The 23,428-nt window shown below is 47.7% G+C and overlaps 1 protein-coding gene across 1 annotated transcript in view; it reads right to left on the bottom strand.

Moving 5' to 3' along the window:
• The window catches only part of GLI3 (GLI family zinc finger 3), a 265,997-nt gene that overhangs the window by 58,495 nt on the left and 184,074 nt on the right, over nucleotides 1-23,428 (bottom strand). Inside the window, exons 7-10 of the mRNA XM_080817953.1 lie at nucleotides 20,748-20,949; nucleotides 9,973-10,186; nucleotides 8,911-9,024; nucleotides 6,969-7,109 (exon numbers count right to left, since the gene is read on the bottom strand). Coding sequence (XP_080674079.1) covers nucleotides 6,969-7,109; nucleotides 8,911-9,024; nucleotides 9,973-10,186; nucleotides 20,748-20,949 — 671 coding nt within the window. The remainder of the gene's footprint in view (nucleotides 1-6,968; nucleotides 7,110-8,910; nucleotides 9,025-9,972; nucleotides 10,187-20,747; nucleotides 20,950-23,428) is intronic.

Here is a 23,428-nt window from a genome sequence, read left to right as displayed (position 1 = left end):
TGAATTTAGCAGCTGGCAAATGTCTTTGCACTTTTAGACAAAGAACCACTAACATTTTCTTGAGTATAATTTTCAACGAACTCCCCCAGCTGTTTTGGGAAGTAAATACTATCACTATCCTTATTTCAGAGAGAAGGATATGACGTGTCTAGGGTAGAGAGCAGCCGGCTTTGAACCCAGGTCTGTCCACTTTGGAACGGACTGTGCTGTCGCAGGAGAACAGCAGCAAGCCTGAGTAGTCTCTGGGATCAGGTGCTATGGATTCTTCCAAAGTCACGATCACCATCATCCTCCTCATCCTCAAGCCTCCAAAGTCAACCCCCCTGCTTTGCTTTGACCTTAACTCTTCCCACCTGTTTCCCAGAGGCCTTTCCCAACACTCCTCACGCACTTTTCCCCTCTTCTAAACCTTCCGTATCTCAACTACACAGTTCTGGCTTCAGTATGCCCGGCTCATATGTCATTCACTCTACGCTTTTATGTTTCCTTGTCTCCCCCTTCCCCTGAGAATGACCCATCCCGGAGGGTCAGGGCTAAGCTGGCCTTGGCAGTGAGCCCACCATGAAGCTGGGGCAGTGGGCAGCACGCAGGCAGCTCCTGGCTGTCTCTGGGGAGGGGCTGAGCGAACGTCTGATCTGCTGCTGTCCGCTCGTCAAACTCCCGAGGCACAAGAAGACACACTGTGCTGGCAAGATCTACAGGCAAGTGTGTCCCCACGAGGTACGCAGCCCAGCCCGAAGTGACCGTCATTCCTTCTTGTATGAAGTGGGCCTGCTGAGAACGTTCCGGGGGATCTGACCCAAAGCAGCCTTCAGAACCAGTTCCGAGGAAAATCCTCTCCAAATGACAGAGTTACTTGCCTAAAAATTCCGATGAAGTATTCTGGGGAGATGCAGTGCAACATTTGTGGGGTACCCCGTGGCAGAACAAGTTTAAGAAAGTAACTAACACATTATCCTGTAAAGTGACATCTCACTCGAAATATTGAATTCTTATTCTTTGTTCAAGGGGTAAGAACCTTCAGTAAAGGGGAAATTTTTATAATTCCATAATTACTCAAGTAATTAATATGCCACCTCCTTGAAGTATTAAATACGATTGTTCTGGAGGGCACTTAATCTACAGGGTGCATTGTTAGGGGAAAAGATGGCATGTGACTATGCGACTGCCTGCCCCCAAACCCCACCTGGGGGCAGCCATCCATGATGGACCTTGCAACCCCACCCCTCCCCCTCCCCGGCTGCAAGGTCGGGGGTGGCACAGGTGGGGGGGCGGGGGAAAGTCTCAGCACAGCACCCCACCAGCCAGTACATGGGCACTTGAGAGGAAACCTGTTTGCCATCCTTATCCCGAGGACTATCTCATTCAAATCTTTCACTTGCTTTTGCTAAAACTGAGGTCCAAGGAGGTGAAATGGCTTGGCCAAGTCCCATCGATCAGACCTACACAGGGAAGAACGGCGTGCTGGCCTCCGTCAAGAGCAGGTTCAGCAACAATGAATATAAAATGAGCCTGAGAGCCCACAGGCAGAAACCACAGACCCATCAGTGCCACTCCCCTCCCCTCCCGGACTCAACCTTGCAAAAACAAATACATAAAACAAAGAGAGACGAGGCTCTCTTCTCAACCCTCTGTCTGTTTCTCATTAAGCCTCCTGCATGCGATCTCCGTTTGGCCTTGGATGTTGGGGAGGGCATTTATTTTCATGGCTGTTTCACAGTATGATAAGTGAGAAAATAACGTTCTGGAGGGTCAGATGTTTCCAGGGAGGTCATCCCAAGGGTCAGGACGGAGATGACGCTGCCACTCAGAATCCCACTGGCCCCGGGAGCCCACAGGGCCCTCCGCGCCCCCCACTCAGGCTCTCTCCTTTCCCTACGGAAAGCATTTCTGCAGGTGCAATTCAGTCCCTAACTTTAAAAAGAACGTGACCCTTGAGGCGCAATTGTCAAAAGACGGCTTTGAAGTTTGTGCTTCTTAGCCTGCATTTTACATGCAACATTTCCAAATAATTAGAGTTACGAAATTAACTAGCAACTCCATGCAGGGAAAAGAAGATCAAAATCTCCATTCATCCGTTTTACGTTTTATGTGCACACAAAACTAATTTCTGCCTCGTATCTGAGACCCCCATCGCATCCTACACCCAATTTTCTCTTAGGTAAGGATATACAATGCAACTTCAGCAAAGGGATCAAAATTAGATGGAAAACATTTAAAATGCAAATTTAGGATCACGGTATTAATATGAAAATAATGTCTCCAACTCATCCTAACGTCCCCACGTTTTCGACGGATGCACGAATTCTTCCCAGATTCGATGTGCCTTCTTTACATCTCAATCTCCAGGGTATTACAAAGAAAGCCCTTCGTTTCCATGCTGCCTACGTCCAGAATTTGTTTTTGAACGGCAGCACAGGTGATTATAACTGTATTCTTCTGATAAAGGCAACACCAGCATGCTTTAGAGATCAAAATTTGCAGCCTATGAAAGCATTGAAAATCTAAGTAGGTGGTTAATCATCCTACAAAAAAGTGAATTTCTGACACCAGGCTTAAAAGATACGAACGGAGCACAGGGACTGAAATGCCACCCGGCTGAGGCTGAGACTAATATAAACACAACTCAGGCTCTCTGCCCTTTTGGCCTCGCTAGCAGGAGACGCCGCCCCCCACCTGCCTAGGGCTCTTCTCTGCAGACTGTTAAAAAACATAATTGGACAATTTCCAGGCCTTAGGAAAGAATATTATATGTGCTACTTCTAAAACAGAAAGAGGGTTAAGTCACTGTAACAGAGGATCAAGGAGTACAGCAAACAGGGGGATGCTAGGGATAGTGGGGATACAGGGTCCCAGCAGGGACGTTTGCAAGCATCACCAGCCGCTGAGCGTTGGTGACCCACACCGAGGTGCGCGGTCTTCACATTCATTCCTTCTCTTCTGAAAAAGCCCCTCGGAAAACTCGATGGGGCGTATCACGGCGTTCAGAAACAACTTGTGCAGGTTATATGCAGGTTTCGGAGAACCTAGGACGGACTAACTTGGGCACCTGCTGTACACTGTTTCTGAGGCGTCCGACCCTCCCAGAGCCGAAGCTGGGACTGAGTTCTGGGACAGAAGGAATACAAGCGGGAAATGGGTCTCAGGAAGGTTTGGAAGCCTCTCTCTTCCCGTGCATGAGGTCAGCCCAGAAGATGGAAGCTGAGTTTTTTGCATGCCCCCCCCCCAAAAAAAAGCCACAACAAGACCAGAAACACATTGAGAACCAATATTCTGGCACTTTCAGAAATAAATTGAAATGTAAGATTCGTGTCTTTTGTAACATACCGTGCTCAACAGCAAAGAAAGCAAAAAATATACTGTGCACAACAGCAAAATAATAATAATAATAATAATAATAATAATTTGGAGCTGAAGGAGAGATGTGGACTTTCCACCTTATTTGGAGGTCTTAGACTATGTGCTTTCAGATGCCAAGGGAAGCGAAAGCGTTTGCATCTTGACAAATCAATAATCAGCAGTCTTAATCAAAGGTCCTTTGAATTTATTTTCATACGGGATCCCCTTCTTACTCTCTCGCTCTGTTCTATTTTAACCGACACCAAGAAAGGGACCAAGTGTAACCAAAACCTGGTTAACAAAAATATAGATCTATCTTCTTAGCTTCCGGGCCTAGAAGGAAATTTATGACAAATTTAATACTAGCTTGAGAGTAACTAAGCCCAATTATAATTATCTTGCTGGGAAGAGAAATTAATTAAACTTCCCCGTGATAAAGACCCCACAGCAAACCTAGAGCAAACACGCGCCTAGCGGAGGACAGGCGCTTGAAATAAAGGAGAAGAGAAGGGAAAGGCGATGTTTAGCCCATCTGTTGGGACAGTAATGGGACAAGGTAATCTTTTCAAGAGAACACGGAGCGCATTACGCTGGAAATGAGGCTACCTGGCGGGCAGAGCCCGCCGAGTCCCTAATTCTCCTCTTCAACTGTGTGATTCGCTAATGTGAAACACATGTCTCCCTTTTGCACCAAGTTCAAATGACTCTGGAATTCCAACCGTGCGGCTCAGCGACTGAACCAGAACAAGGGGAGAACTTGTCAGGATTTAAGAGCTTTCAGCAAAGCCCTTCAATCGCAGCCAGCACCCTATTCCACGGAAGGATATCAATTATAGATAGTGACTTGCTTTAGCAGGCGGTCGGGCCTGTCAGACACTAGATAGACAACCATGAAGAATCATGAATCTTTCTATTAACTGTAAGAGGGGGAAAAAGAATGGGTCATGGCTATAAATAAGGCAGAGCTTCAGAATGGTTTAACACCTTGCCTCTTGGTCGCATGTAGCATGAAAATCCGACTAATTCACTAAATGTCGCCTCTCCGAGGACAACCATGGGAAGGGAAACAGTTAAGACTTCCCTCCGTCCTAAAAAAAAAAAAAAAAAAAAAAAAGTGGGGTTTGCCACTGGTATTTTTTTTCCCCGTGGATGGAAAATAATTAGGTGGATGTGGAGCTAGTCCTTCGATCGACAAAGAGTAAAGTGCCCGTGCTCTCCCAGGCCACTGCCGATGCCACCGGCTATGCCCACGAGGAGGAAGGGACTTAAATGTCACGCCAAGTAAAATCGACTTAAATGCACAAATTTGGAATCTCCGTATTCCAGGTAAGAGTAAAAAGGTGGAAAATAAGTGATACGAATGAGTGTTTTTATGGATGTTGTTGCAAGGTACTTGCAACACTTCACTTCATGTACATAATTTATCCCAGACTAAAATTAATATCATGAAGGTAATACCTTGGATTTTCTCCTAATCCTGACACGAATTCCCTCTAGCTGGTTTGGAATAAAAAATTTCCACCATACGTGGATTCATTCCAATATTTTATGGTAAGACACACACCACGGTGGTCACTTAGGTCGATAGTTTAAGCAGATTTACCTCAAAACTGCTCAGATCTCTCTACTAAAACAGAGGCATCACTGCCTAGATCCTTTCGCCACTGAGATTCAATACACCTTCTAGAGTCACTCTCTCTTAAAAGCTTTCGCGTTAAGTAGGCAGCAGGAAGGTTAAAAATGCTTTCTCAAACCTGGTCTCTAATGAGGAACACGATTCCTTTGAAATACAGACTCCGAATAAGCTCCCTCACCCGGGGAACTATAATTACAGCCCTCCCTGGAAACTACAATGACTTATCCTCAGAAAAGGCACCACAAGACGGTGTCACCTCTCAGGAGGACATTTTCAAAAGCAAGCAGCTCTGGTAGCGTCTCGCTCACGACGGCAGTTCCCATGCAAACGATTCCCCTCAAGAAGGTGGTTGTTCCCTCCTCCTATCACTAAAGGGTACTCTCGGCACAGTTCAGTCTTCGGGAAATCTGTCTACCCTAAAAGAAAAATTGCGAACTTTTTCTTTCTGTCTTTGGTGGGACCGTGTCTGTGGTTTCCATTAAAAGTCAGCAAGAAGAAAGGGCCATTAAGTAAGGCTTGGCTTAAAAATAACACTCGCATCAAATGAAAGAGAAAGAATTGAATTAGGTTCATGGAAAAATCTGGAAATATACCTTAATTAAAAACATTTGACTTTTCTAGGTTTCTTGCTGTGCTGAGAAATCTATAATCCTTCCTACACAATTACAAGGAGACATGATTAAAAAAGAAATGTGGGGGGGGGGCAGGGAGACCCTGCTGATGTCATGTTAACGTCTTGAAACATTCTGTACCTAACGGATCGTGAACACTGGCAAAACCATCTATTTAACACTTTGCCGTGACGGTGATGTGTGGACACATCCCAGAGGAGGAGCCAAGTTGCAGACGACACCCTGGAGAAGCTACTGTGGTCAAAGAAAGATGGGGGATGTGTCCAGAATTGTAGGATTTTTGTGTTTCAGTGGAGAACGGTTATCAAGAAATATGGATCCTCTAAAATTAGAAGTTACTAGAAAAGAAGAGTGAACGGGGCGAGGGTGTGCGTGTGTAGGGTGGGCGGCAGGGCATCCCAAGGAAGGCTGCTCTCTCAGATCTTCCGTCACGGTAAAAGCAGAAGAACCGGCCACACGTAGCAGAACATCCGTAATGCCTCGAAGAGACCCTGTGTTTGTTCACAGGAGTGTGTGAGCCTATGCCTGTCCTGTCTTGATGATCGAGACCCCCTTCCATCTCAGTTACTCCCGGTCCCATCGGCTAGGGAGACTCCCCTGGCGTGAAAGAGAGCGCCAAATCGAATGGAGCATTGGCAAAGGAAATATGCCTCATAAGGTACACGCACATGGGCGTGCGGAGCGCACTGCGTGATTGGAAATAAAACCCACGGGGGCAACACGTCTGGCCCCGGTATAGTGAGACGAGGTGTGGATCTGGGCCTGACCATGCTGCAGACACGCCACTGAGCACATTTTCAAACACACATCACTTTTTCCACGGAACTACTCGCCCTGCGAGTGCTGGCCTTCAGCCAAGACATTGTGCTCATGGCTTCCCCAAGCATCTACCTACTAATTGCTGCATAAAATAGTGGGAGGTTCCTTGGACCTTGAGGGTCTGGAAGGAGCAGGCAGAACCGAGAAAAGGAATCCCCCACCTCTATACTTTTTCTGCCGCAGCTGGGTCTAGGAGGGGAGAATCAAACTTGGTTAAAAGGTTAATAATAATTCATGTCCAGCTTACTATTACTCAATAACCATCAAAGAGGCTAACTCAAAATAGTGTTTTCTGGCTTACAGGATCAGAGTCATTACGCTCTCTATTGAAGACTTTATTGAATTTTACACTAAGCTTTAGCTGACTGAACAGGTCAAGCACCGCGGCTCAGAATTTTCTTTATTCTCAGAAAGTCATAAAGCCCTCTCCGGTTTGCAACGCTGCTAGCTGAGAAACCTGACTCAGCGCAGGGTCAGGGCAGCTGACCCCACAGGAAAGGTCACATAGTTGCAAAGCCCTCTTCCCGCGTCCCCGCACTTACGTGTACCAGCTGCTCCTGGGTGTCAAACTCTCGCGTGCAGCCTTCCCAGTGGCAGTTGGTCTCATAGATGACCTCAGGCTCCTGTTTGCTTTCGTCTTTGTCGCCTTCCTCCTTTACCAGGGTTGTTCCTTCTGGCTGTTCCTGGGGGTGCATTGGGGGAGGGGAGGGGGGTGCGGAGGAGAGAGGGAAAAAAAGATCAGACACAATGGAAGGGCAGATAAGAGAAAGGAAAAAAAAAAAAGAAAGAAAGAAAAGAAACGAAACCCTGATTGCATGGGTTTTCTTCCTGAGACAATTTTTCAGGAAAAATAAAATAGAGCCCAGGTTTATCAGCTGCATTTTGTGAACAGAAGAAGTCAAACATATGGAATCATTTGTGTGCATGTTTTTCGATGCATGTTTTTCGAGGTTGTTAATGCGGGATTAAAAACAACAGTCCCAGGGCGCCTGGGTGGCTCAGGGGGTTAAAGCCTCCTCGGCCTTTGGCTCAGGTCATGATCCCAGAGTCCTGGGATCGAGCCCCACATCGGGCTCTCTGCTCAGCGGGGAGCCTGCTTCCTCCTCTGCCTCTCTGCCTACTTGTGATCTCTATCTGTCAAATAAATAAAATCTTTAAAAAACAAAACAAAACACAACAGTCCCAACTGTAATGATGATAAGAAGTTGAGGCCCAAACGTTGCCCCTGAATGCTAGAGGAAAAAAAAGAAATGGAAATGTCATCCCGTATGGGAAGCAATTAAATTAGGTCATGCCGTCTTTACCCAAAAGACTGGCCTTTTTTCTCTTTCGGTTAGATTCTTTTTAATGTTAGTTTGTTGATTCTCCTATTTTGGAATCAGGGCAATGGTTTACTAGTAATTCTAATTCTGCTTTCCCTGTCACTGGAGCTGTGACAGGCATGTTCTGGGTTTCAGAGGGATCCTGTCTTCCTGGTTCAAGCTCTGATCTCCAAGGATACGGGTTGTTGCCCTAGACCCACAGCATCTGAGCTTCGCAGCTGAGTCTCTTCTACTCTCCGAGGCAGCTTCATGGCAAAGAAAATGCAAACCATTTCCAGAATTTGGGATCTCATGTGGGGCAGCATGACAAAAACTGCCCATGAGCATTTACATGTACCTAGCAAGGTTGTTGGCTGGCAAAATTCAAGGAGAAGACCTACGACATCCGTTCACTCCGTCCTCAAAGCTCTCCTCCCTCGAAAGGAAATGCCGGTGGAGGTCGTCTGAGCTTGGGGCTGGAGCAGACCGGATGTAGAAAGGTCCAGATTCTGTGGACGTCCAGACTCCTGTCCAACCCCTACTTCCAGGGATTAATATTCACCGACCTCCTTCCTGTGTCAGGCTCAGGGACCCTAGGAGATGGTATTCTAGGCATAATAAACACATTTTAAAATAGAAGCTCAGAGGGTCTAAATGCCTAAAAGCAGAGCCCAGATTGGACTTTCTAAACTTGTCCTTCTAAGACTCTGTGTCAAGGACCAGAATCTAATTGGCCTTAAATTGGTAAGTTGTGCCTTGATCCCTCCCTCTGTTCTCCAAGGCCTCCTGGCAAGTGGGTAAAGGCAAAATAAGAACAAAAAAGAACGCGGCCAGTGTAAGGAGTATCATCAACCGCACCCAGCTCGGGCTTATGGCCAGGAGCTGGTATTTCGGGGTCCGAGACCAGGGCTCAGGACTGAAGCTTGGTCCTGTCAGCGATTGGTAACAAATTAATCCAACCGCTTACACCACAGGCTGCGGTTTATCCAACCCCCCGCCCCCAGCTTCCTGTAGTTAGAGAATCTGAGTCAGAGAATCCAACGGAGTCAGACTCCCTTCACCGGCCTCCTGTCAAGCGCATAGGTCAAGGCACACACACAGCACACAGGGGATATGGACTTGCTGTGAGAGACCGTGGCCTGGACAGAGCCACAGGCCGGCGGCAGAGCCCCCCAGTGCTCACCTGCTGGCCCCGCGGCCCCGGGCTGGGGAGGTCTTCGTCGGGCTTGATCTTGGACCGCTTGTTGTGCATCAGGTCCCCCGTGCTACTCACCGCGGACTCGCTCGTCGGCTTGTTCTGTGGGTCACATTTGCGGGGACAGAGACAGTAATTAGGTTTCGATCAAGGAGCGGGACCAGGGCTAAAACATGCAACTGTAGACAAGCAGGCCGATGCGGCATTGGAACAAGGGCTCTGGTAAGGCTCCAATCCCACAACAGCAGAGCCCGGGAAACATGTCTGAGGCCAGAAAACACATCTATGATGGTTTCCCCTCGGAAGGTGAAACTCCCCGTGGCTCTCAGGGGCCCCTGGGGGACTCCTTCAGTGAAGCATCTGCTTTTAGCTCAGGTCATGATCCCGTGGTCCTGGGATCGAGCCCCACATTGGGCTCCCTGCCCAGCGGGGAGCCTGCTTCTCCCTCTCCCTCTGCCTGCCGCTCCCCCTGCTTGTGCTTTCTCTCTCTCTCTGTGTATCAAATAAATACATAAAACCTTAAAAGTACATAAACAAATTAACTCCCTGTGGCTTTTAAAAGCTAGAAGACTGGAGCAGGGGGCTTGGGTTTTCACGAGCTCCAATCGTACGTTTAGAAGAACAGAGTCGTGAGGTGGGCAGGAAACCAAAAGAAACAGCTCGCAACGTTCTTAGAGGATACAGACTCTTTGAGTGGAGTTAGCGAGGGGGTAAGAGCAGAGGGCACAGCGTGGTTTGGTTCTTCCCGTGAAGTTATCACAGGATCCAAAGTGCCTGCGGGGAGTCACCCAACGAGCACGACCCCCTCATGCAGCATATTGACCTGAGCAGGGCTACAGACCTTCATCCCGCAGCCCGCTGTCCCACCGGGGAAGAAACGACGCTGGGGCAGGAAGCCCGCACACATGTGCCGCACTCATCAAAACCTGCAGCCTATGGCCCTGGGTTCGGAAGACCACGAGAGCGCGGGGGCAGCCGCCCGTCCTGGGGTAGGCAGGGCCCTCCTCTGCGGTTGCAAGACGGATCAGCTCCTCGGGCTGTCTCTCTCACCTGTGAGGACTCCGATGGGCCCGAGCTGACCTGGACGGGGTTCAGGACCGTGGGGATCCCAGGGATGGGCCTCTGCGTTGGAAACGTCGGAGCAGGGTGGATGAGAGGAGGGCTGTGTCCGAAGGCTGAGCCTAAACTCTGCTGCCGGCTTAGGATTTGCTGATGCATATGGAGAGACACGGGAGCAGAAGGGTAGGTGAAGCTCAGGGCAGGGCTGCAGGTGGGGAAGAAAGGGCAGACGGCGCTCATTCACACGGAGTGCACAGATCCCCGCCAGCACGCCGGGTCTGCGCCTTTGCACCCGGTGCTGCCCTCCCAAACGACAGCAGGTCTGCCTGTGCAGGTCAGAAGGCAAAAACAGTTACCGATGGACACCGTGCACACTTCCGAGAGAAACACGCCTGCGGAAGCAGACACGCGTGTGTCCGCGCCCAGACACACAGACCTGAAATGAGGCTCGGCACGACGGGAACAAAAGGCTCAATAACAGCTATTTATTGCAATAACAAACTTTATAGAAAAAAGAGAATGGGCGACTACATGCTTTATAGTACTTTTATTGGCTCTCAGCGCCGTATGTCCCCGTGCATGGAGCAATCCCTTTAATCTCGGCTCACGCTGCGTGCTTTCATATGTCTCCAGATCTTATTACAAGAGGAAGGAAAATCAATTGGTTAAATGTGTTTTGAACACCATGCTTGTCATATCACTCATTTGTTTGTAAAGATGGAAAGCTTGGTTCATCCAGAATGCCACCTAAAGAATTTCCATCAGTGCCGTCTGGTTACGGAAGCTGATGGATTAACCTCTCCTGGCTCAAATCGGTGATCAATGGGCTCCGGTGGAGGAATATTCCAATGGGAGAGCTCGGCTCCCTCTCCCAGCTAAATGGCATTAAATGTCTACGCAAGCCCATTATACATGCTAATGCCTGTCACCGCTCCATTATGCCTCAGCCCCGTCCAGCCTACAGCGAGTTGCGAGGAAGCCGCGCTATTACCTACAGATTTCTCGATGGGTACACGGTGCCAAATCGTTCTTTGTGCCGGCACGGTTTAGGAATCAAATCCTCTTAAAAGAATGAAGTGTTCTCGAGGAAATCTGCCCATGGCTTAAAAATGCATGAAAAACTATAATTGCATTCACGAACGTTTCCTTCTTAAAAATAATCAGTGGGGGAAAAAAAAATAAAAATATGCATTTCCTCCGTCCTGCTGTGTAATACCCAGAAAGAATCTGAGTTTCTCGTAATGTCAAAGGTAGAATTCATGCAAATTTCCAATCTGGTGGGTTAATTACTACTGTTGGTAAGCGCATTAACTGAGAATATAATAATTACAATACCAAAATTCAAACCATTTCAACAACTTTAAGTAATAATTCTGAAGATATACTCTGTTCATTAACGTGACTCCACATTTTGCCCATTTGACGACAATCCATGAAAGGCTGCTTCAATGGGATTACATTACTATTATTCCTACAGAGAACCTTGCGTTACAATAGCTAGCCCATTTAACACTGAATATCATTAAGATTACCCTGGGAGAATTTCCCCCAGCTTGGAGGAACTCTCCTTTCATTCCGCATTGTCACTCCATAATAAAGGCGAGCAGGAGTGTGCTGAAAACAGTCATTGTTCATGGCAAGTTAGGGAGAAATCAGTAATAATACTCCATTTCTGCAGTGCGATAGTTTCTGCCCCTGTTTCCGAAAGCAACCGTGAATGATTACGGCAAGACTCCACTAAGGTAGCTGCGTGGATGACTGATAGGGCATTAATCAAAAGATGCATATCTGCCCCAGAATTTGTTCACAAGCTTTCTTCTAATAGCTGATTTCATGTTCACTGAGCTCTATGCCAGTTTGTCCAATTTATTTTTCAGTGTACAAGCCATTCATCAAAAAAAAAAAAAAAAAACCCCACAATGATTTAACACCCCACCCCTTTCCTTTTGGTGAATGGGTATGACTAAGTGCAACTACCTTATTCTACTCATTAAAAAAGCAAAAGCCCAAAGACCCCACTGCACATGTATGTGCAAGGGACACAGTCTGCGGGAGCCTCCAGACACCCTTGCGGAGTTTCCTGAGCCCACATGGTCGGGCAGGCGTGGAAGGGGGCCCTTCTAATGCTGGAGGGTGCAGTGTTTGGGGGCTCAAAAAGTCAGGACCTGATTAAGGCTCGGGGCCACTAGAGAAAACATTTCAGAAGGCAGAACATGCCCTCAGTTGTGCACATGAGCGATTTACAGATGTTCCTGGGCAGGCAGGATGGGTCCATTTTTACTTCTCAAAAGGTGTCAGAGGGAAGGAGAGCCAGGCTGGGTTTCCTGCTGCGGGTCCCGTCCTCAGATACACTCGGGCTGACCTCAGCAGACATGGGGAAAGGCAGGGACAGTTTCCGCCACATTTTGGGGAACGTCCCATCCCCCTCTTGTGGCTGCTTTCTTGCAGGTAAAAAGCAGGTGCCAGTTACAAACCTTCTCCGAAACCCATGTCCACTCTTAGCTTCCAGGGGACACGATGAGCACAGGCAGAGACTCCCAGAGTGTAGGCAGCCGGCCACAGGAAGGGCAGGTGGTGGCGGGCTCCTGCTCCTCCCAGTCACAGAGCCTCTTTAGGACTCGATGACACACGTCGCTCTCGGCTCTGTCGCAGCATCAGCAAGGACGCTCTCAGGAGAGCGTGGAGGAGGACAGAGGGTTTGGAAAGAAGAAGCCGAAGATGGGCAACATCCCAGCACCATGTGGAGATGTCAGGGACGGCATTCCCACAGGTGGGGAGTCGGGGATCAGCCACCACTCCTGCTCTCTGACAGTAAGTGGCCCTAGGAAGCTCCACCTCAGGGCCCCGGGCAGCCGGGGGTGGGGGGTTGGTTGCGGGGAAGCAGGAGAGTCCCCCCCACCCTCGCCACAGGTACCGCCTGCATCATTCCCGAGCTGAGCACGGTCACATCCTTTCTATCAGCTGGGTCTTGGCTAAGTGTCACCTCCTAGGACAGCAAGGCCTTCTGAGACCATGCCCCATCCAAACGAGCCCCCCCACACGGCGGGTCGGATCACGTTCTCCTGTTGGACCCTTCTGTTCCCCGGCCACACCCGCGCTCTCTGAGGTCACAGTCTGTCTCCCTCTAGACCCTGAGGTCCCAACGGGGTGGACCCGCTGATGCCTGGAACACTGCCCTGTACACGGCAGGCCCTTGATACGTAGTCCGTGAGCGACCGAGTCTCTTTTTTCAGCGTAGGACAGTGTCCATTTACTGCTGCAACTGAGCGGCTGAAAACGACACACGCTTCCTCTCTCGCTGGCTCGTGAAGCCGGTGTTGCATTCTTGTGGGGTCTCCCGCAGCTTCTAGAGGCTCACCCGTCCTCTGCTGGTGGTTCCCTATCCGCCGACCTTCTTCCCTGACTCTGACTCTGGTCCCCCACCTTCCTCTTATGAGGATGCTTTTAATTACATCAGGGCCACCCGAATAATCCCAGATAATCTCATCTCAAACTCCTTCACATAATCCCAGCTACAAAATTCCTTCTGCCCTGTAAGGTAACAGGCCCATTCGTTTCTGGGGTTAAGACGTGAATGTCCTTGGGGCCGATTACACTCAGAAGAAAAACACGTCTTCCTCTGAAAACTACAATTTGATAATGTGTCTATAAAACAGTCTAAACAAAGCCAGACTCATGTCTTTCTAGACAACTTTAGCGGCTGAGGACAGTCTTTGCCGATTATAGGGGTTGGAATAAAAAAGAAAAAATAAATCCTAACCTTTAGAAACCCTGAAAAAAAATCATTCCATAATTTCCTAGAAATTATTGATATTGTTGAGGATTTTTACAAATCTCCTATGTCCTCTAAAGGAGGACATGGTCTAATATAAAACTTGGTCTATCTGAGCTTTATTACCTCAAACCTTTTTATATTTCTGTTCACCCTATTCTTTCCTGTGGATCCCATGAAGAAAGCTTAATTTTATCATCTGATTTCTGCATTCTCTTCACTCAATATTTGACATATTAAATGTAATTTTTTTAGTTTTCAGTTCTTTTCCAAATGACTACAGGAAAGATGGGGTAACTTAAAACACATAAACATTTAAGAACATGTGACTTAAAATGATTTATCTATATTTAGTCGATGAGACAAGGAGAAAACATGTCAGGTGGCTCCCATCTTCCCAAGCGAGGCGTTAACTAGGCCACAGGTCTCCCGAGACAACAGTCTGAAAGGAAGTCTTACGACAGTGAGGAAAAAGAAGAGCTCAAGTCACCACGTTGGAGGACTCACTCAGGGCAGTCACCATGGGATGTGCCGTCTAAATGTCCCACCCCAGACACAGTTTGCAACGGTCATCAGAGAAGCTTCTAGAAACTACTGATCCTTGCAAAACACTCCGAGAAGCACTCTTCTAGGACAACAGTTATCAAGCCAGAAGAAATTAATTTCAATATTAATTTGGCCTTTACTTTTCCCAAGAGCAGAAAAGGAGAAAGGTGTGGGTTTTAGGTCCTTGACTCTAGCGTGGAGAACGTCCTCGGGGCCACCCAATATAATTTCTACCCATTAGGACAGATTCACAGTTACAGATTTTTATGCTTCATAAAATACCTTAAAGGAGCATTCCTCTGTGTTTGGGTGACTCGGGGATAGAGCGCTGAGCATTGTGACATAAAATTACTCACAATCAGTTCCCCCTTCATGTCCAGCTCTGAGCTAACAGTGATCAACATAGTGTTGTCTGCATGGGAACAAGTTCGTCTATTTTCCAAAGATTTAAAAATGAAAACTCCCAAAGTCTGAAACTTTGAAAAAGTTTGGATATATATATCCTCTATCAAAAATCAGAGGTATAGTTTCGTCAATACTCTTTTTGCAAAGTATGGCCAAGTTTTGCAAACGGGGCCTTGTTTCTTCATGGGCAGTGAACAGCATAGTCACACCTCACCTATCTGGAAGTCTCCTATCTGGGAATCTCAGCAACTACCCCCAATCCAGGTAACATTTGGAGTGCAATTAGAAAGAAAATGTTAAGCGAAATGAATGTCATAAAATGCACACACAAAATTCAGTAAGTTCTAACCAAGTACTTTTCATGTATCTCATTTATAGTCCCAGAGCATAAAATATTTTTTGCAACTAGACAGTTAGATATTATTATAATCAAGACATGGAACTTTGACACTCATAATCATTTTTCACTTTCACCACATTGTGTTCTCACACCAAGGAAGTAACGTGAGCCAACGTTTGTACAGAAACCTTGTGTTCAATCCATGCATTTGTATTTAATTTCTAGAATGACCTGTAAGTGGGGACACTGAAAGTTCATACTGCAGAAAATCACTCCCTAAATATTCACCACCTGTTGCCGTTGTGAAGAGTAACAGACACATGGTGCCTCTGCCTTCTTAGGAAATGTCCTGTTTTAAATATAAGGTCAATGCTAACTACGTACAAACACGTGTTTTTCAATTGCTCAGGGTGCTGTATTTTGCTCAGATGTGAATTTTGGGAACATCCTTTAAAAGGAATGCATGTTGGGCCCTTGTGTGGCTCAGTCATTAAGCGTCTGCCTTCGGCTCTGGTCATGATCCCAGCGCCCTGGGATCGAGCCCATGTCAGGCTCTCTGCTCAGTGAGGAGCCTGCTTCCCACTCTCTCTTTGCCTACCTCTCTGCCTATGTGTGATCTCTCTATGAAGCAGCCCACTGGGCCTCCCTGAGCATCCGTCCCTTGGACCTGAAAACAATTCAGCCTTGCTGGGAGCTTGGAAGGCTTCCTGCTGTTCCCGGAGCAGGGGCCGAGGGCTGTGCCTAACCGGGCCCCTGCCTGCCTTTCCTGTTTACTGCCCTCCAGCCCCTGGATTCCTGACACTCCCTCAACACCCAAGCTCTTCCCATCCTACGGCCTCATCTGGTCCACTCATTCATTCGTACCTGATTGGAGCCTTTTCCCCTTCAGGACTTCAGTGAGAGTAGGGGTCCGGTCTCTCATCCATCCCGGTAGCCCCCACGCCCAGCACGGTGACTAACTCAGAGTTGAATATGCAGCTGAATATGGGAGGGGATGAATGAGTAACTGATTAAATGAAATGCTCTCTAAAACCAATGACCACATATGAGAGGCAATAAAAACTACCTTTCTCAGTATTAATCACTTTGGCCGCTGCTGGGGGAGAAGAAGTTTGTCACCACTTTCAGAAGATGTCATCAGGGTTTCAGGACACTGGTCATCGGGCACTGTGTGCACCTACACTCTGTTCTTTGCTGTGTCCCACCCAGCCTATAAAGGGTCTCAACAGACCCAGAGTCAAGCTGCTCTGGAGACCGAGTTGGTTCCTCTCCTGCCTCGGGAAGTGGCAACAGACATCTGCTTCCTCCAGGGGCCTGGAGCTGGGGCCATGGCCACTGCAGGACACAGAACACAGAACACAGCCTGCTGTCCCGACACCGGCCACAGTCCGTGGTGCTGGCTGCAGACAGCCTGTCCCACTGTGGCACCCGACTCCCACTTTCATCAAGATGTCTGTCCTGGCCACACCAGACGGGAGACCACTGAGGACAGAAGCTCATCTTTGTTTTAGCCATAAACTCAAAGCAAGAACACTGTAACTGGTGGGTTGGAAACGAGTGGGTTACTCATTTCTTCATTCCGTTTACCTTTGGCAGGCGACTACAGGAAGAGGAGGCTCACCCCAGACCCCTCTTTGTGACAGTGGTGCAATTTCTAGGGGAAGGTATTAGCAGAGGCAAAGGTATTTTTACTATATTGCCATTATATTTACAAAACCTACATGGAGTGGAGGTTACAGGTTGTTATTTGATAAACGTGAGTCATCTAGGCTTAGATGGGAGTCTAAGGGGGATGGACAAGTTAAAACTTCTTGAGACACACAAATTGTTCACAATGACCTTTCCAAGTACATGGGGTTTTCAGAATGGTCACTTCAGTTATGATATAAAAGAGTAGGATTTGTGATGTAGACGTGGACCACAGGGTTGAAAAGTGATACATAACTGAGTGTACTAAGGGGCTTTTGTGAATAAATATTTGCTTTCCACAGTACTTTTACGGCAGTCTGAATCATTAGCTAAATACATAAACATAAGAACCATACCCAAGGATAGACATTTGCTTTTTTAGCCCCTCATTTTGTATCCATCCCTCCACCTCTCTATCGCTGTCAACCTATGGACATGTAATACACTCTTCATAAAGACTGGAACAATCTGAAAATCAGAATTATTCATCCACCATGTAGGAAGTTCCTTTAATAAAAGGGCTGGTGAGAATTCTGATTACTCATTTAAGAGCTCTTTCAGGGGTGCCTGGGTGGCTCAGTCGGTTAAGCATCTGACTCTGGATTTGGGCTTAGGTCATGATCTCAGGGTTGGGAGATCAAGCCCCATGTCAGGCTCTGCACGGAGTGCAGGATCTCTCTCTTTCCCTCTCTCTCTGCCCCTGCCCCCCTAAAAAAAAAGCGCTCCTTCATCTCCTCACTCAAGAAACAACCTTTGAGTGGTGTCAAGGTGAGAAGGTACAGGTGTTGCGGGGGGTGGCGGTATGCGACCATGAACGAGGCCCGCGGCCCTCTGGTAGTCGTGCTCTAGCAGAGGGGAAACAAACAGCAGACTCTTAGATGAGCCAGTCAACGCAGACGTTTCAAACAGAGGCAAAGGCGACCACCAGCCTCTCGGAGGGCAACATCTGAGCTGGAATGCCGTGCAAAGGACGTCACCGCTATGGCATTTTTTCAGAAGACGGAATGCTTGACTTCAAACGGAACACCGTCCTGGCACCTCTGCACGCCTCCACCAGCTGTAGGTCAGGCCCCAGAAAATGGTGCCAAAGTCAAGCACGTTTGGGGTCCGTTGCAAAGCAGGGCATTGGAAGATTGGCACGCGACCTTCTCCAACTTCCTCCTGCAAAGACCCACTATGTGGACGAGTAAAACAAGGGCAACAGAACGTTCTTCCAAATCTCTGTGACACAAAAACAACGGGCGTGCCTCTCGCCCCAACCTTGTTGGCTGGTCCACAGCCCAGACTGCTCGTGCCCTCAGTCCACACTCGCTCCTGTGCCTTTCCCTCCCGAGAAAGTTAGCTACCCTTTGTGCCTTTGCTCACACTTCCTCCCTTTCCCTGCCCCCCACTGGTCCTACCACTTTGACTGATGATTCCTTAAGTGGGTTTTTAGTTCACAAAACTGAACTAAGAACAGGGCAAGCAAAGCACTACAGGACAGGCAAATGTTGCCAATGATAATCATTCTAGTCATCGTGTTATGTGCCAAGCAGATGTCACTCTGGGCTATCTGCGTGGCTTATGTGCCTTCAAAGCTACCTCTGGTCCTGACACACACCAGGTGAATATTGAAGAGTGAGAGGTCAGGCTGCCAGAGAGAAGAGAGAATGGAAAGGATCCAAAGGAAGAAGAGGAGTGCATGGTGGCCAGGCCCATGACCAGCGTCGGATGCACACCTCTTCTTCCAGCTCTAATGAGAATGGCAGGGTCTGTGGGAGCTCCTTGGAGGCAGGGAAAATGATCAACCCCAGTCAGGATCCAGTACTAGGTCACCTGGGCGGAGGTGAGCAGATCAAGAAGGCAGGAGAGGATGTGGCGTGAGAATTAAGAAAGACAACGTTGCGACCATCTGTACCATGAGGCTGTGAGGTACTGGAGAAAGTCAAGCTAGGTGGGCAGAAAGCCAGAGGGGGGCAAAATCAGGGAGAAGCAAGAGAAATCAATGCTCACCAGCGATTCTGTGTGAACAGAACTCTGTGGGAATGTAATTTTGTGAATATCCTGGTGTACCGTATTTCTACTACTTTGATGCTACGAATTCTAGTCCAGCCACATGATCGTTACATAATTTGAGCAAAGCGAGCTATGGTCATCGGCAGTCTGCACGACGCTGGGAGTATCTGCCAGGAGGATAGGAACAGCCAGGCCACAGTTCCGAGCTGGGCGCCCTACCTCAGAGCCTGGGGTGATCACAGGGGTCGCGCGGCTGGGCCGTGCTACTCGGGTCCCGGACCGGCCATTCTAGGGTCAGCGCTCCCGGGACTTGGTGCCCGGCTGGGGTCTTCATCCTGGCACTGTGCACGCACACCGGCTTTGATAAAGTGTGTCCTTTCCTACACGGGCTGTCTTGTTTTTTGCTTACAAGTGTGAAGCCTGGACTTGGGAGAGCCGACAGGCAAGGACAGCTTGCAGAGCCGGTCGCAAAGCTGAAATCTGACCACAGATGTGCCCAACTCCAAAGCCTCCACTGGCGATGAAGTTGGCTAGTCCTGAAGACACCCCAGGACTCCCCTCTATGTCCTGTCGATGGTCACGCCAGCCGCGTTTTTGCTTTGCTCCGTGTCTACCCTTTAATGACCACATTGAAAGAACAAAGAAAAGCAGAAGAAAATGACTTCACAGCAACCTAGGGCTTATAATATTTAAACACTAACTTATGTGCCAAAGAGGATTGCCGGTAATAGAACAAGCAAAGGATTACAAGTGTAATTGAGAACGTTATGGAAAAAATGGAGGTACGCATCATTTCTAGTACATATGCTGTGTCACTAATGCTAACACTTTTTTTCCCCAGACGGCTGGGGTTTCCCTAATGTGTATGTCCATCATGCGGCACCCCTCAACGAAGAACTAAAACTACTGTCCACTTAGAGAAACACACCAGTAACAAAACCCTCACTTATTCAAAGCAAGGCTGGTGAGAAGAGCCTTCAGTACGCCCTTTTAAAGCAAGGAATCACCCACGGTTTGCAAAACTCCAATTCAAAAAGATTGCTAAGAACTGAACTCTTAAATTATGGGAGGAAAAACTTAGGGGAAGGGATAACCGAAGTGGACAAGCAGGGTTCCCTAATTAATGAACTAAGACATGCTCTAATTCGATGCCTGAAACAACCATTTGGTAACTAGCACAGCACGAAACAGTAAGTGATTAGCTGATAAAAGCAGCCTAAACACCCTAAAATTCCTCACTTGGCTTACATTCGTTCCCCACTTATTGACATCAGCCCACGTTTGATCATTAGCGGCGAGAAATATTTTATGGTAAGCGTGTTCACAGAAGCCTGCGTTTGTACCTTCCCGTGCAAGAGCAGACAGCATGCACTTCACCAAAGAAGTGTCAAAATGTTCTCGTGCCCCCGCGAGGGAGGATGACAAAACAGAGGGCTTTCAAATTAAGCTAAAAATGCTTAATAGGAAAACAAGGAAATCTTGGTTTGCCCCGTTTCCTCTGACAGACGTGCCTTCCGATGTCATCACGTTTCTTTACCCTTAGATTCGAAATCCTGCTGACGCCTTTTCTTTCTTCCTCAAACACACCCCTTTCCCCCGGTCGTTAACAAATGTGAATTACACCACGTCTGACTGTCTGTCTTCTGCTCCTGTCCCTCCTCCCATGTGCCGCCTGACCAGGTATGAATGGGTTTTCTCTCCAGAGAACTATAATGAGTAAGAGGGGTTTGGATGAAGGCTCGCCAGCCTCACTGCACAGTGGTCTCCATCATAAGGGAATAGCTACGAATGTGCATACGGGCTACTAATTCAAGTCTGGAAAAAAAAAAAAAAAAAATCCTTGGTCCAGTCCTCAGCTCTGGAATTCACAGCATAGGCATCTGACTGGCATCCCGGGTCAGGCCCGTGGTCATGCTATAGTTGTCATCCTCAGAGGGAGTCAGTCCCGCAAAGGCGGGCCCCTCGGGCGCTGCCCCTTTAATAAAAAGAAACACATGGCGGATTCTGGAAAATACAAACCTGATGGCGCTCGCGGACAAGTGACCATAGGAGCCGCTTGCCGACGAGCTGCTGCGGGAATTATTGAGAATCGTGACCAAGGAGTTGGGAGACGTCCTTATCATAGTCTGAAGGTCAAAGCTGTGATCGGAGAGCGGTGATATGGACAGGGTACGTTTCCGGCTCGGCCTGGCTGACAGCCTGGGGCTGGGGAATCTCGTGCCTGTTGCAGAAACAGAACAGAACCCAGTTACCTGCGGTTGGAACTCCACACCTGTGAGTCACTGCTCCGGGCCTGGGTGAAGGAAGGGACAGCTAAGAAGCCAGCAACCTGCGGTGACAAGCACCTCTCTGCCCACTTGTGGTCTCCTGGCTACAACTGAGGAAATTAGGGAGAAATATTTATCTTCCAGGGTTTACCTCGGGGGAGCTCTGTTTATTAATGTGCAGGCAAAATGATAAATTGCTAAACAAAAGGGAAAGACTTTTATGTGTTATCCCTCTCATTTCTAGTGATTTATGAATCTGACAGCTGCTTAGATATTCCCATCATTAATTCACCACGAGCGACAAAGACAGTGGTCCCCACAGTTTACACAACACACCCCTCCCCATCCCAACACGCACCATTTTAAGGCAATGAGCCGAAGAAGGAAATGAATTAAAGCACCCGGAGATGAGAAATTCAGCTTAGTTATGCTCTCATCTCCCCATGATTTTGGTAGTTATCTGATCCACGTATACGTAAAGCTTTACTAAAACAACGGATAAATGCATTATCCGAAATTGACAGTTCTCAATCGGGGGCAATTATGCCTCCAGAGGACATCTGGAGATCATTCAGTTATCACAGTTCAGGGGGTGAGACTCCCATCGAGTGCACAGAGGCCAGGCGTGCTGCTGCCCAGGACAGCCCCGGACGATGACGAAGTCTCTCCCCCCAGGAGTGCCGAGACTGAGGAACCCTGCCTCAGTTCTCTACGATCTAGAAGAAGAAGTTCCAATAAACATTTCCAATCTCAGGATGTGGTTCATTTGGAGGTGTTCCAAGGTCAGGGGTGGGGTAGGACCATGCAAGCATTAACATGAGATTTGATGAAGCTATTTTAATTCTCTGGACCTTGCTTTTCCAGTCAGAACTAATAGGGAATAAAGCATTTATTATTAGAAATCTCAGTCTTTAATAAGATTCCTCCAGTGAAGTTCTTATGGGGAGGTTAGTAACTCACATTTCCATGCATGCCAACTTGGTACAATGTTTTTTACCTAAAGAGTTGAAAATGAAATGCCTCTTTGCCTTCAATTTGGTAGATCTTAGAGATGTGACTTTCAGGGACCAACTATGCATGTGGCCCAGAGGCCCACACTCCTGCCTCTTCTAAGGTCACATGTCCCCCATCGAGTCATCAAACTAAAGTTGAATGAATGAGAACATAATCCTACTCCATAAGGAGCAAATCAGACATAATTCGTTTTGAGTAATAATGGAGGGTTTCTGTTTGATAGTATGGGTCTACTTGCCTAAGAGGACACTACAGTTTTGTGGTACACAGAGTGCCAAAGTAGAAGGTAAGCCTTCTTTATAGGAAACAGACTAGGCGCTTGGTCTCTGGAAACTTCCATGGGAATATTTTCTTCATCATGGACCTTAACACAAGATAACAATCCAACATGCTTCGAGATCATGAAATGAAATCGATGTATATGAGAGCGTCTATAGGCAGTATCACAGAATAAATAGATATACTTTATAGTTAAAAAATAAATCTCAAGCTGGAGCTTAGGAAATTAGTACCATGTATGAAACTGGAAAACCGATTTGAAAGATGAATACGGTGCCTTCTCAAATTTTTCTTTCAGACACATTCAAAATTGAGTTTCTTCATTTAGAGTAATTTCATTATGAGCCTGATTTAGGCCATGCTAGTACCAATATAGCTATCCCCGCTAGATACACATCTTTTCATGTTTAAACCAGCATCTTACTTTTATTATACATCTGCCTTACACAGAAATGTTCCACATTTACTCACTATGAGAAGCTAATTTCATCATAGATTTTTTTTCTTTTTCTTTTTTTAAGATTTTATTTATTTATTCGAGAGCGAGGGAGCACAGGCAGGTGGAGGAGCCGAGGGAGAGGGAGAAGCGGGCTCCCAACCGAGCAGGGAGCCCGACGCGGGGCTCGATCCCTGGAACCTGGGATCATGACCTGAGCTGAAGGCAGACGCTTAACCCACTCAGCCACTCGTGTGCCCCTAGTTTTTTAATGAAGAAATCCATTCCACTTCCAAACGACTCCAAGGACTGCAGACTTCCTGTCTACTTCCATATAACCCTCAGCGATAACCCTTCTCGATGGGTCTCAGTGATCCATGGCAGAGTGAAGACTAACAGAACACACTAGACACAGAGATGATCCCTGCAATACCTCTAATTTCTTAAATCATTAATTAGATAAGGTGGCCATCTGATGTTAGGAAGCAACAAAGGTCTTAGGGGCCCCTTACATCGTCCAAAGCCAGAGCCCAGAGGCCTCCCTTCGTCCCTTCCTGCTGCCCACGGCCTGGTTGGTCCGGCTCCTCTCTGTTTTTCCCTCCAGGATGGGCTCTTACATCAGTCAGTTTCCACCGATACAAATGACGAGGTTTTCGGGAGCCCTCATTTTCTAGAATGTTCCTCATCGGGATTACTCGCTTTCC

Source organism: Martes martes (assembly GCF_963455335.1).
Source record: "Martes martes genome assembly, chromosome: 11".
NCBI classification, from domain to species: Eukaryota; Metazoa; Chordata; class Mammalia; order Carnivora; family Mustelidae; genus Martes; species Martes martes.
This window is presented reverse-complemented; position numbering and strand designations above follow the sequence as displayed.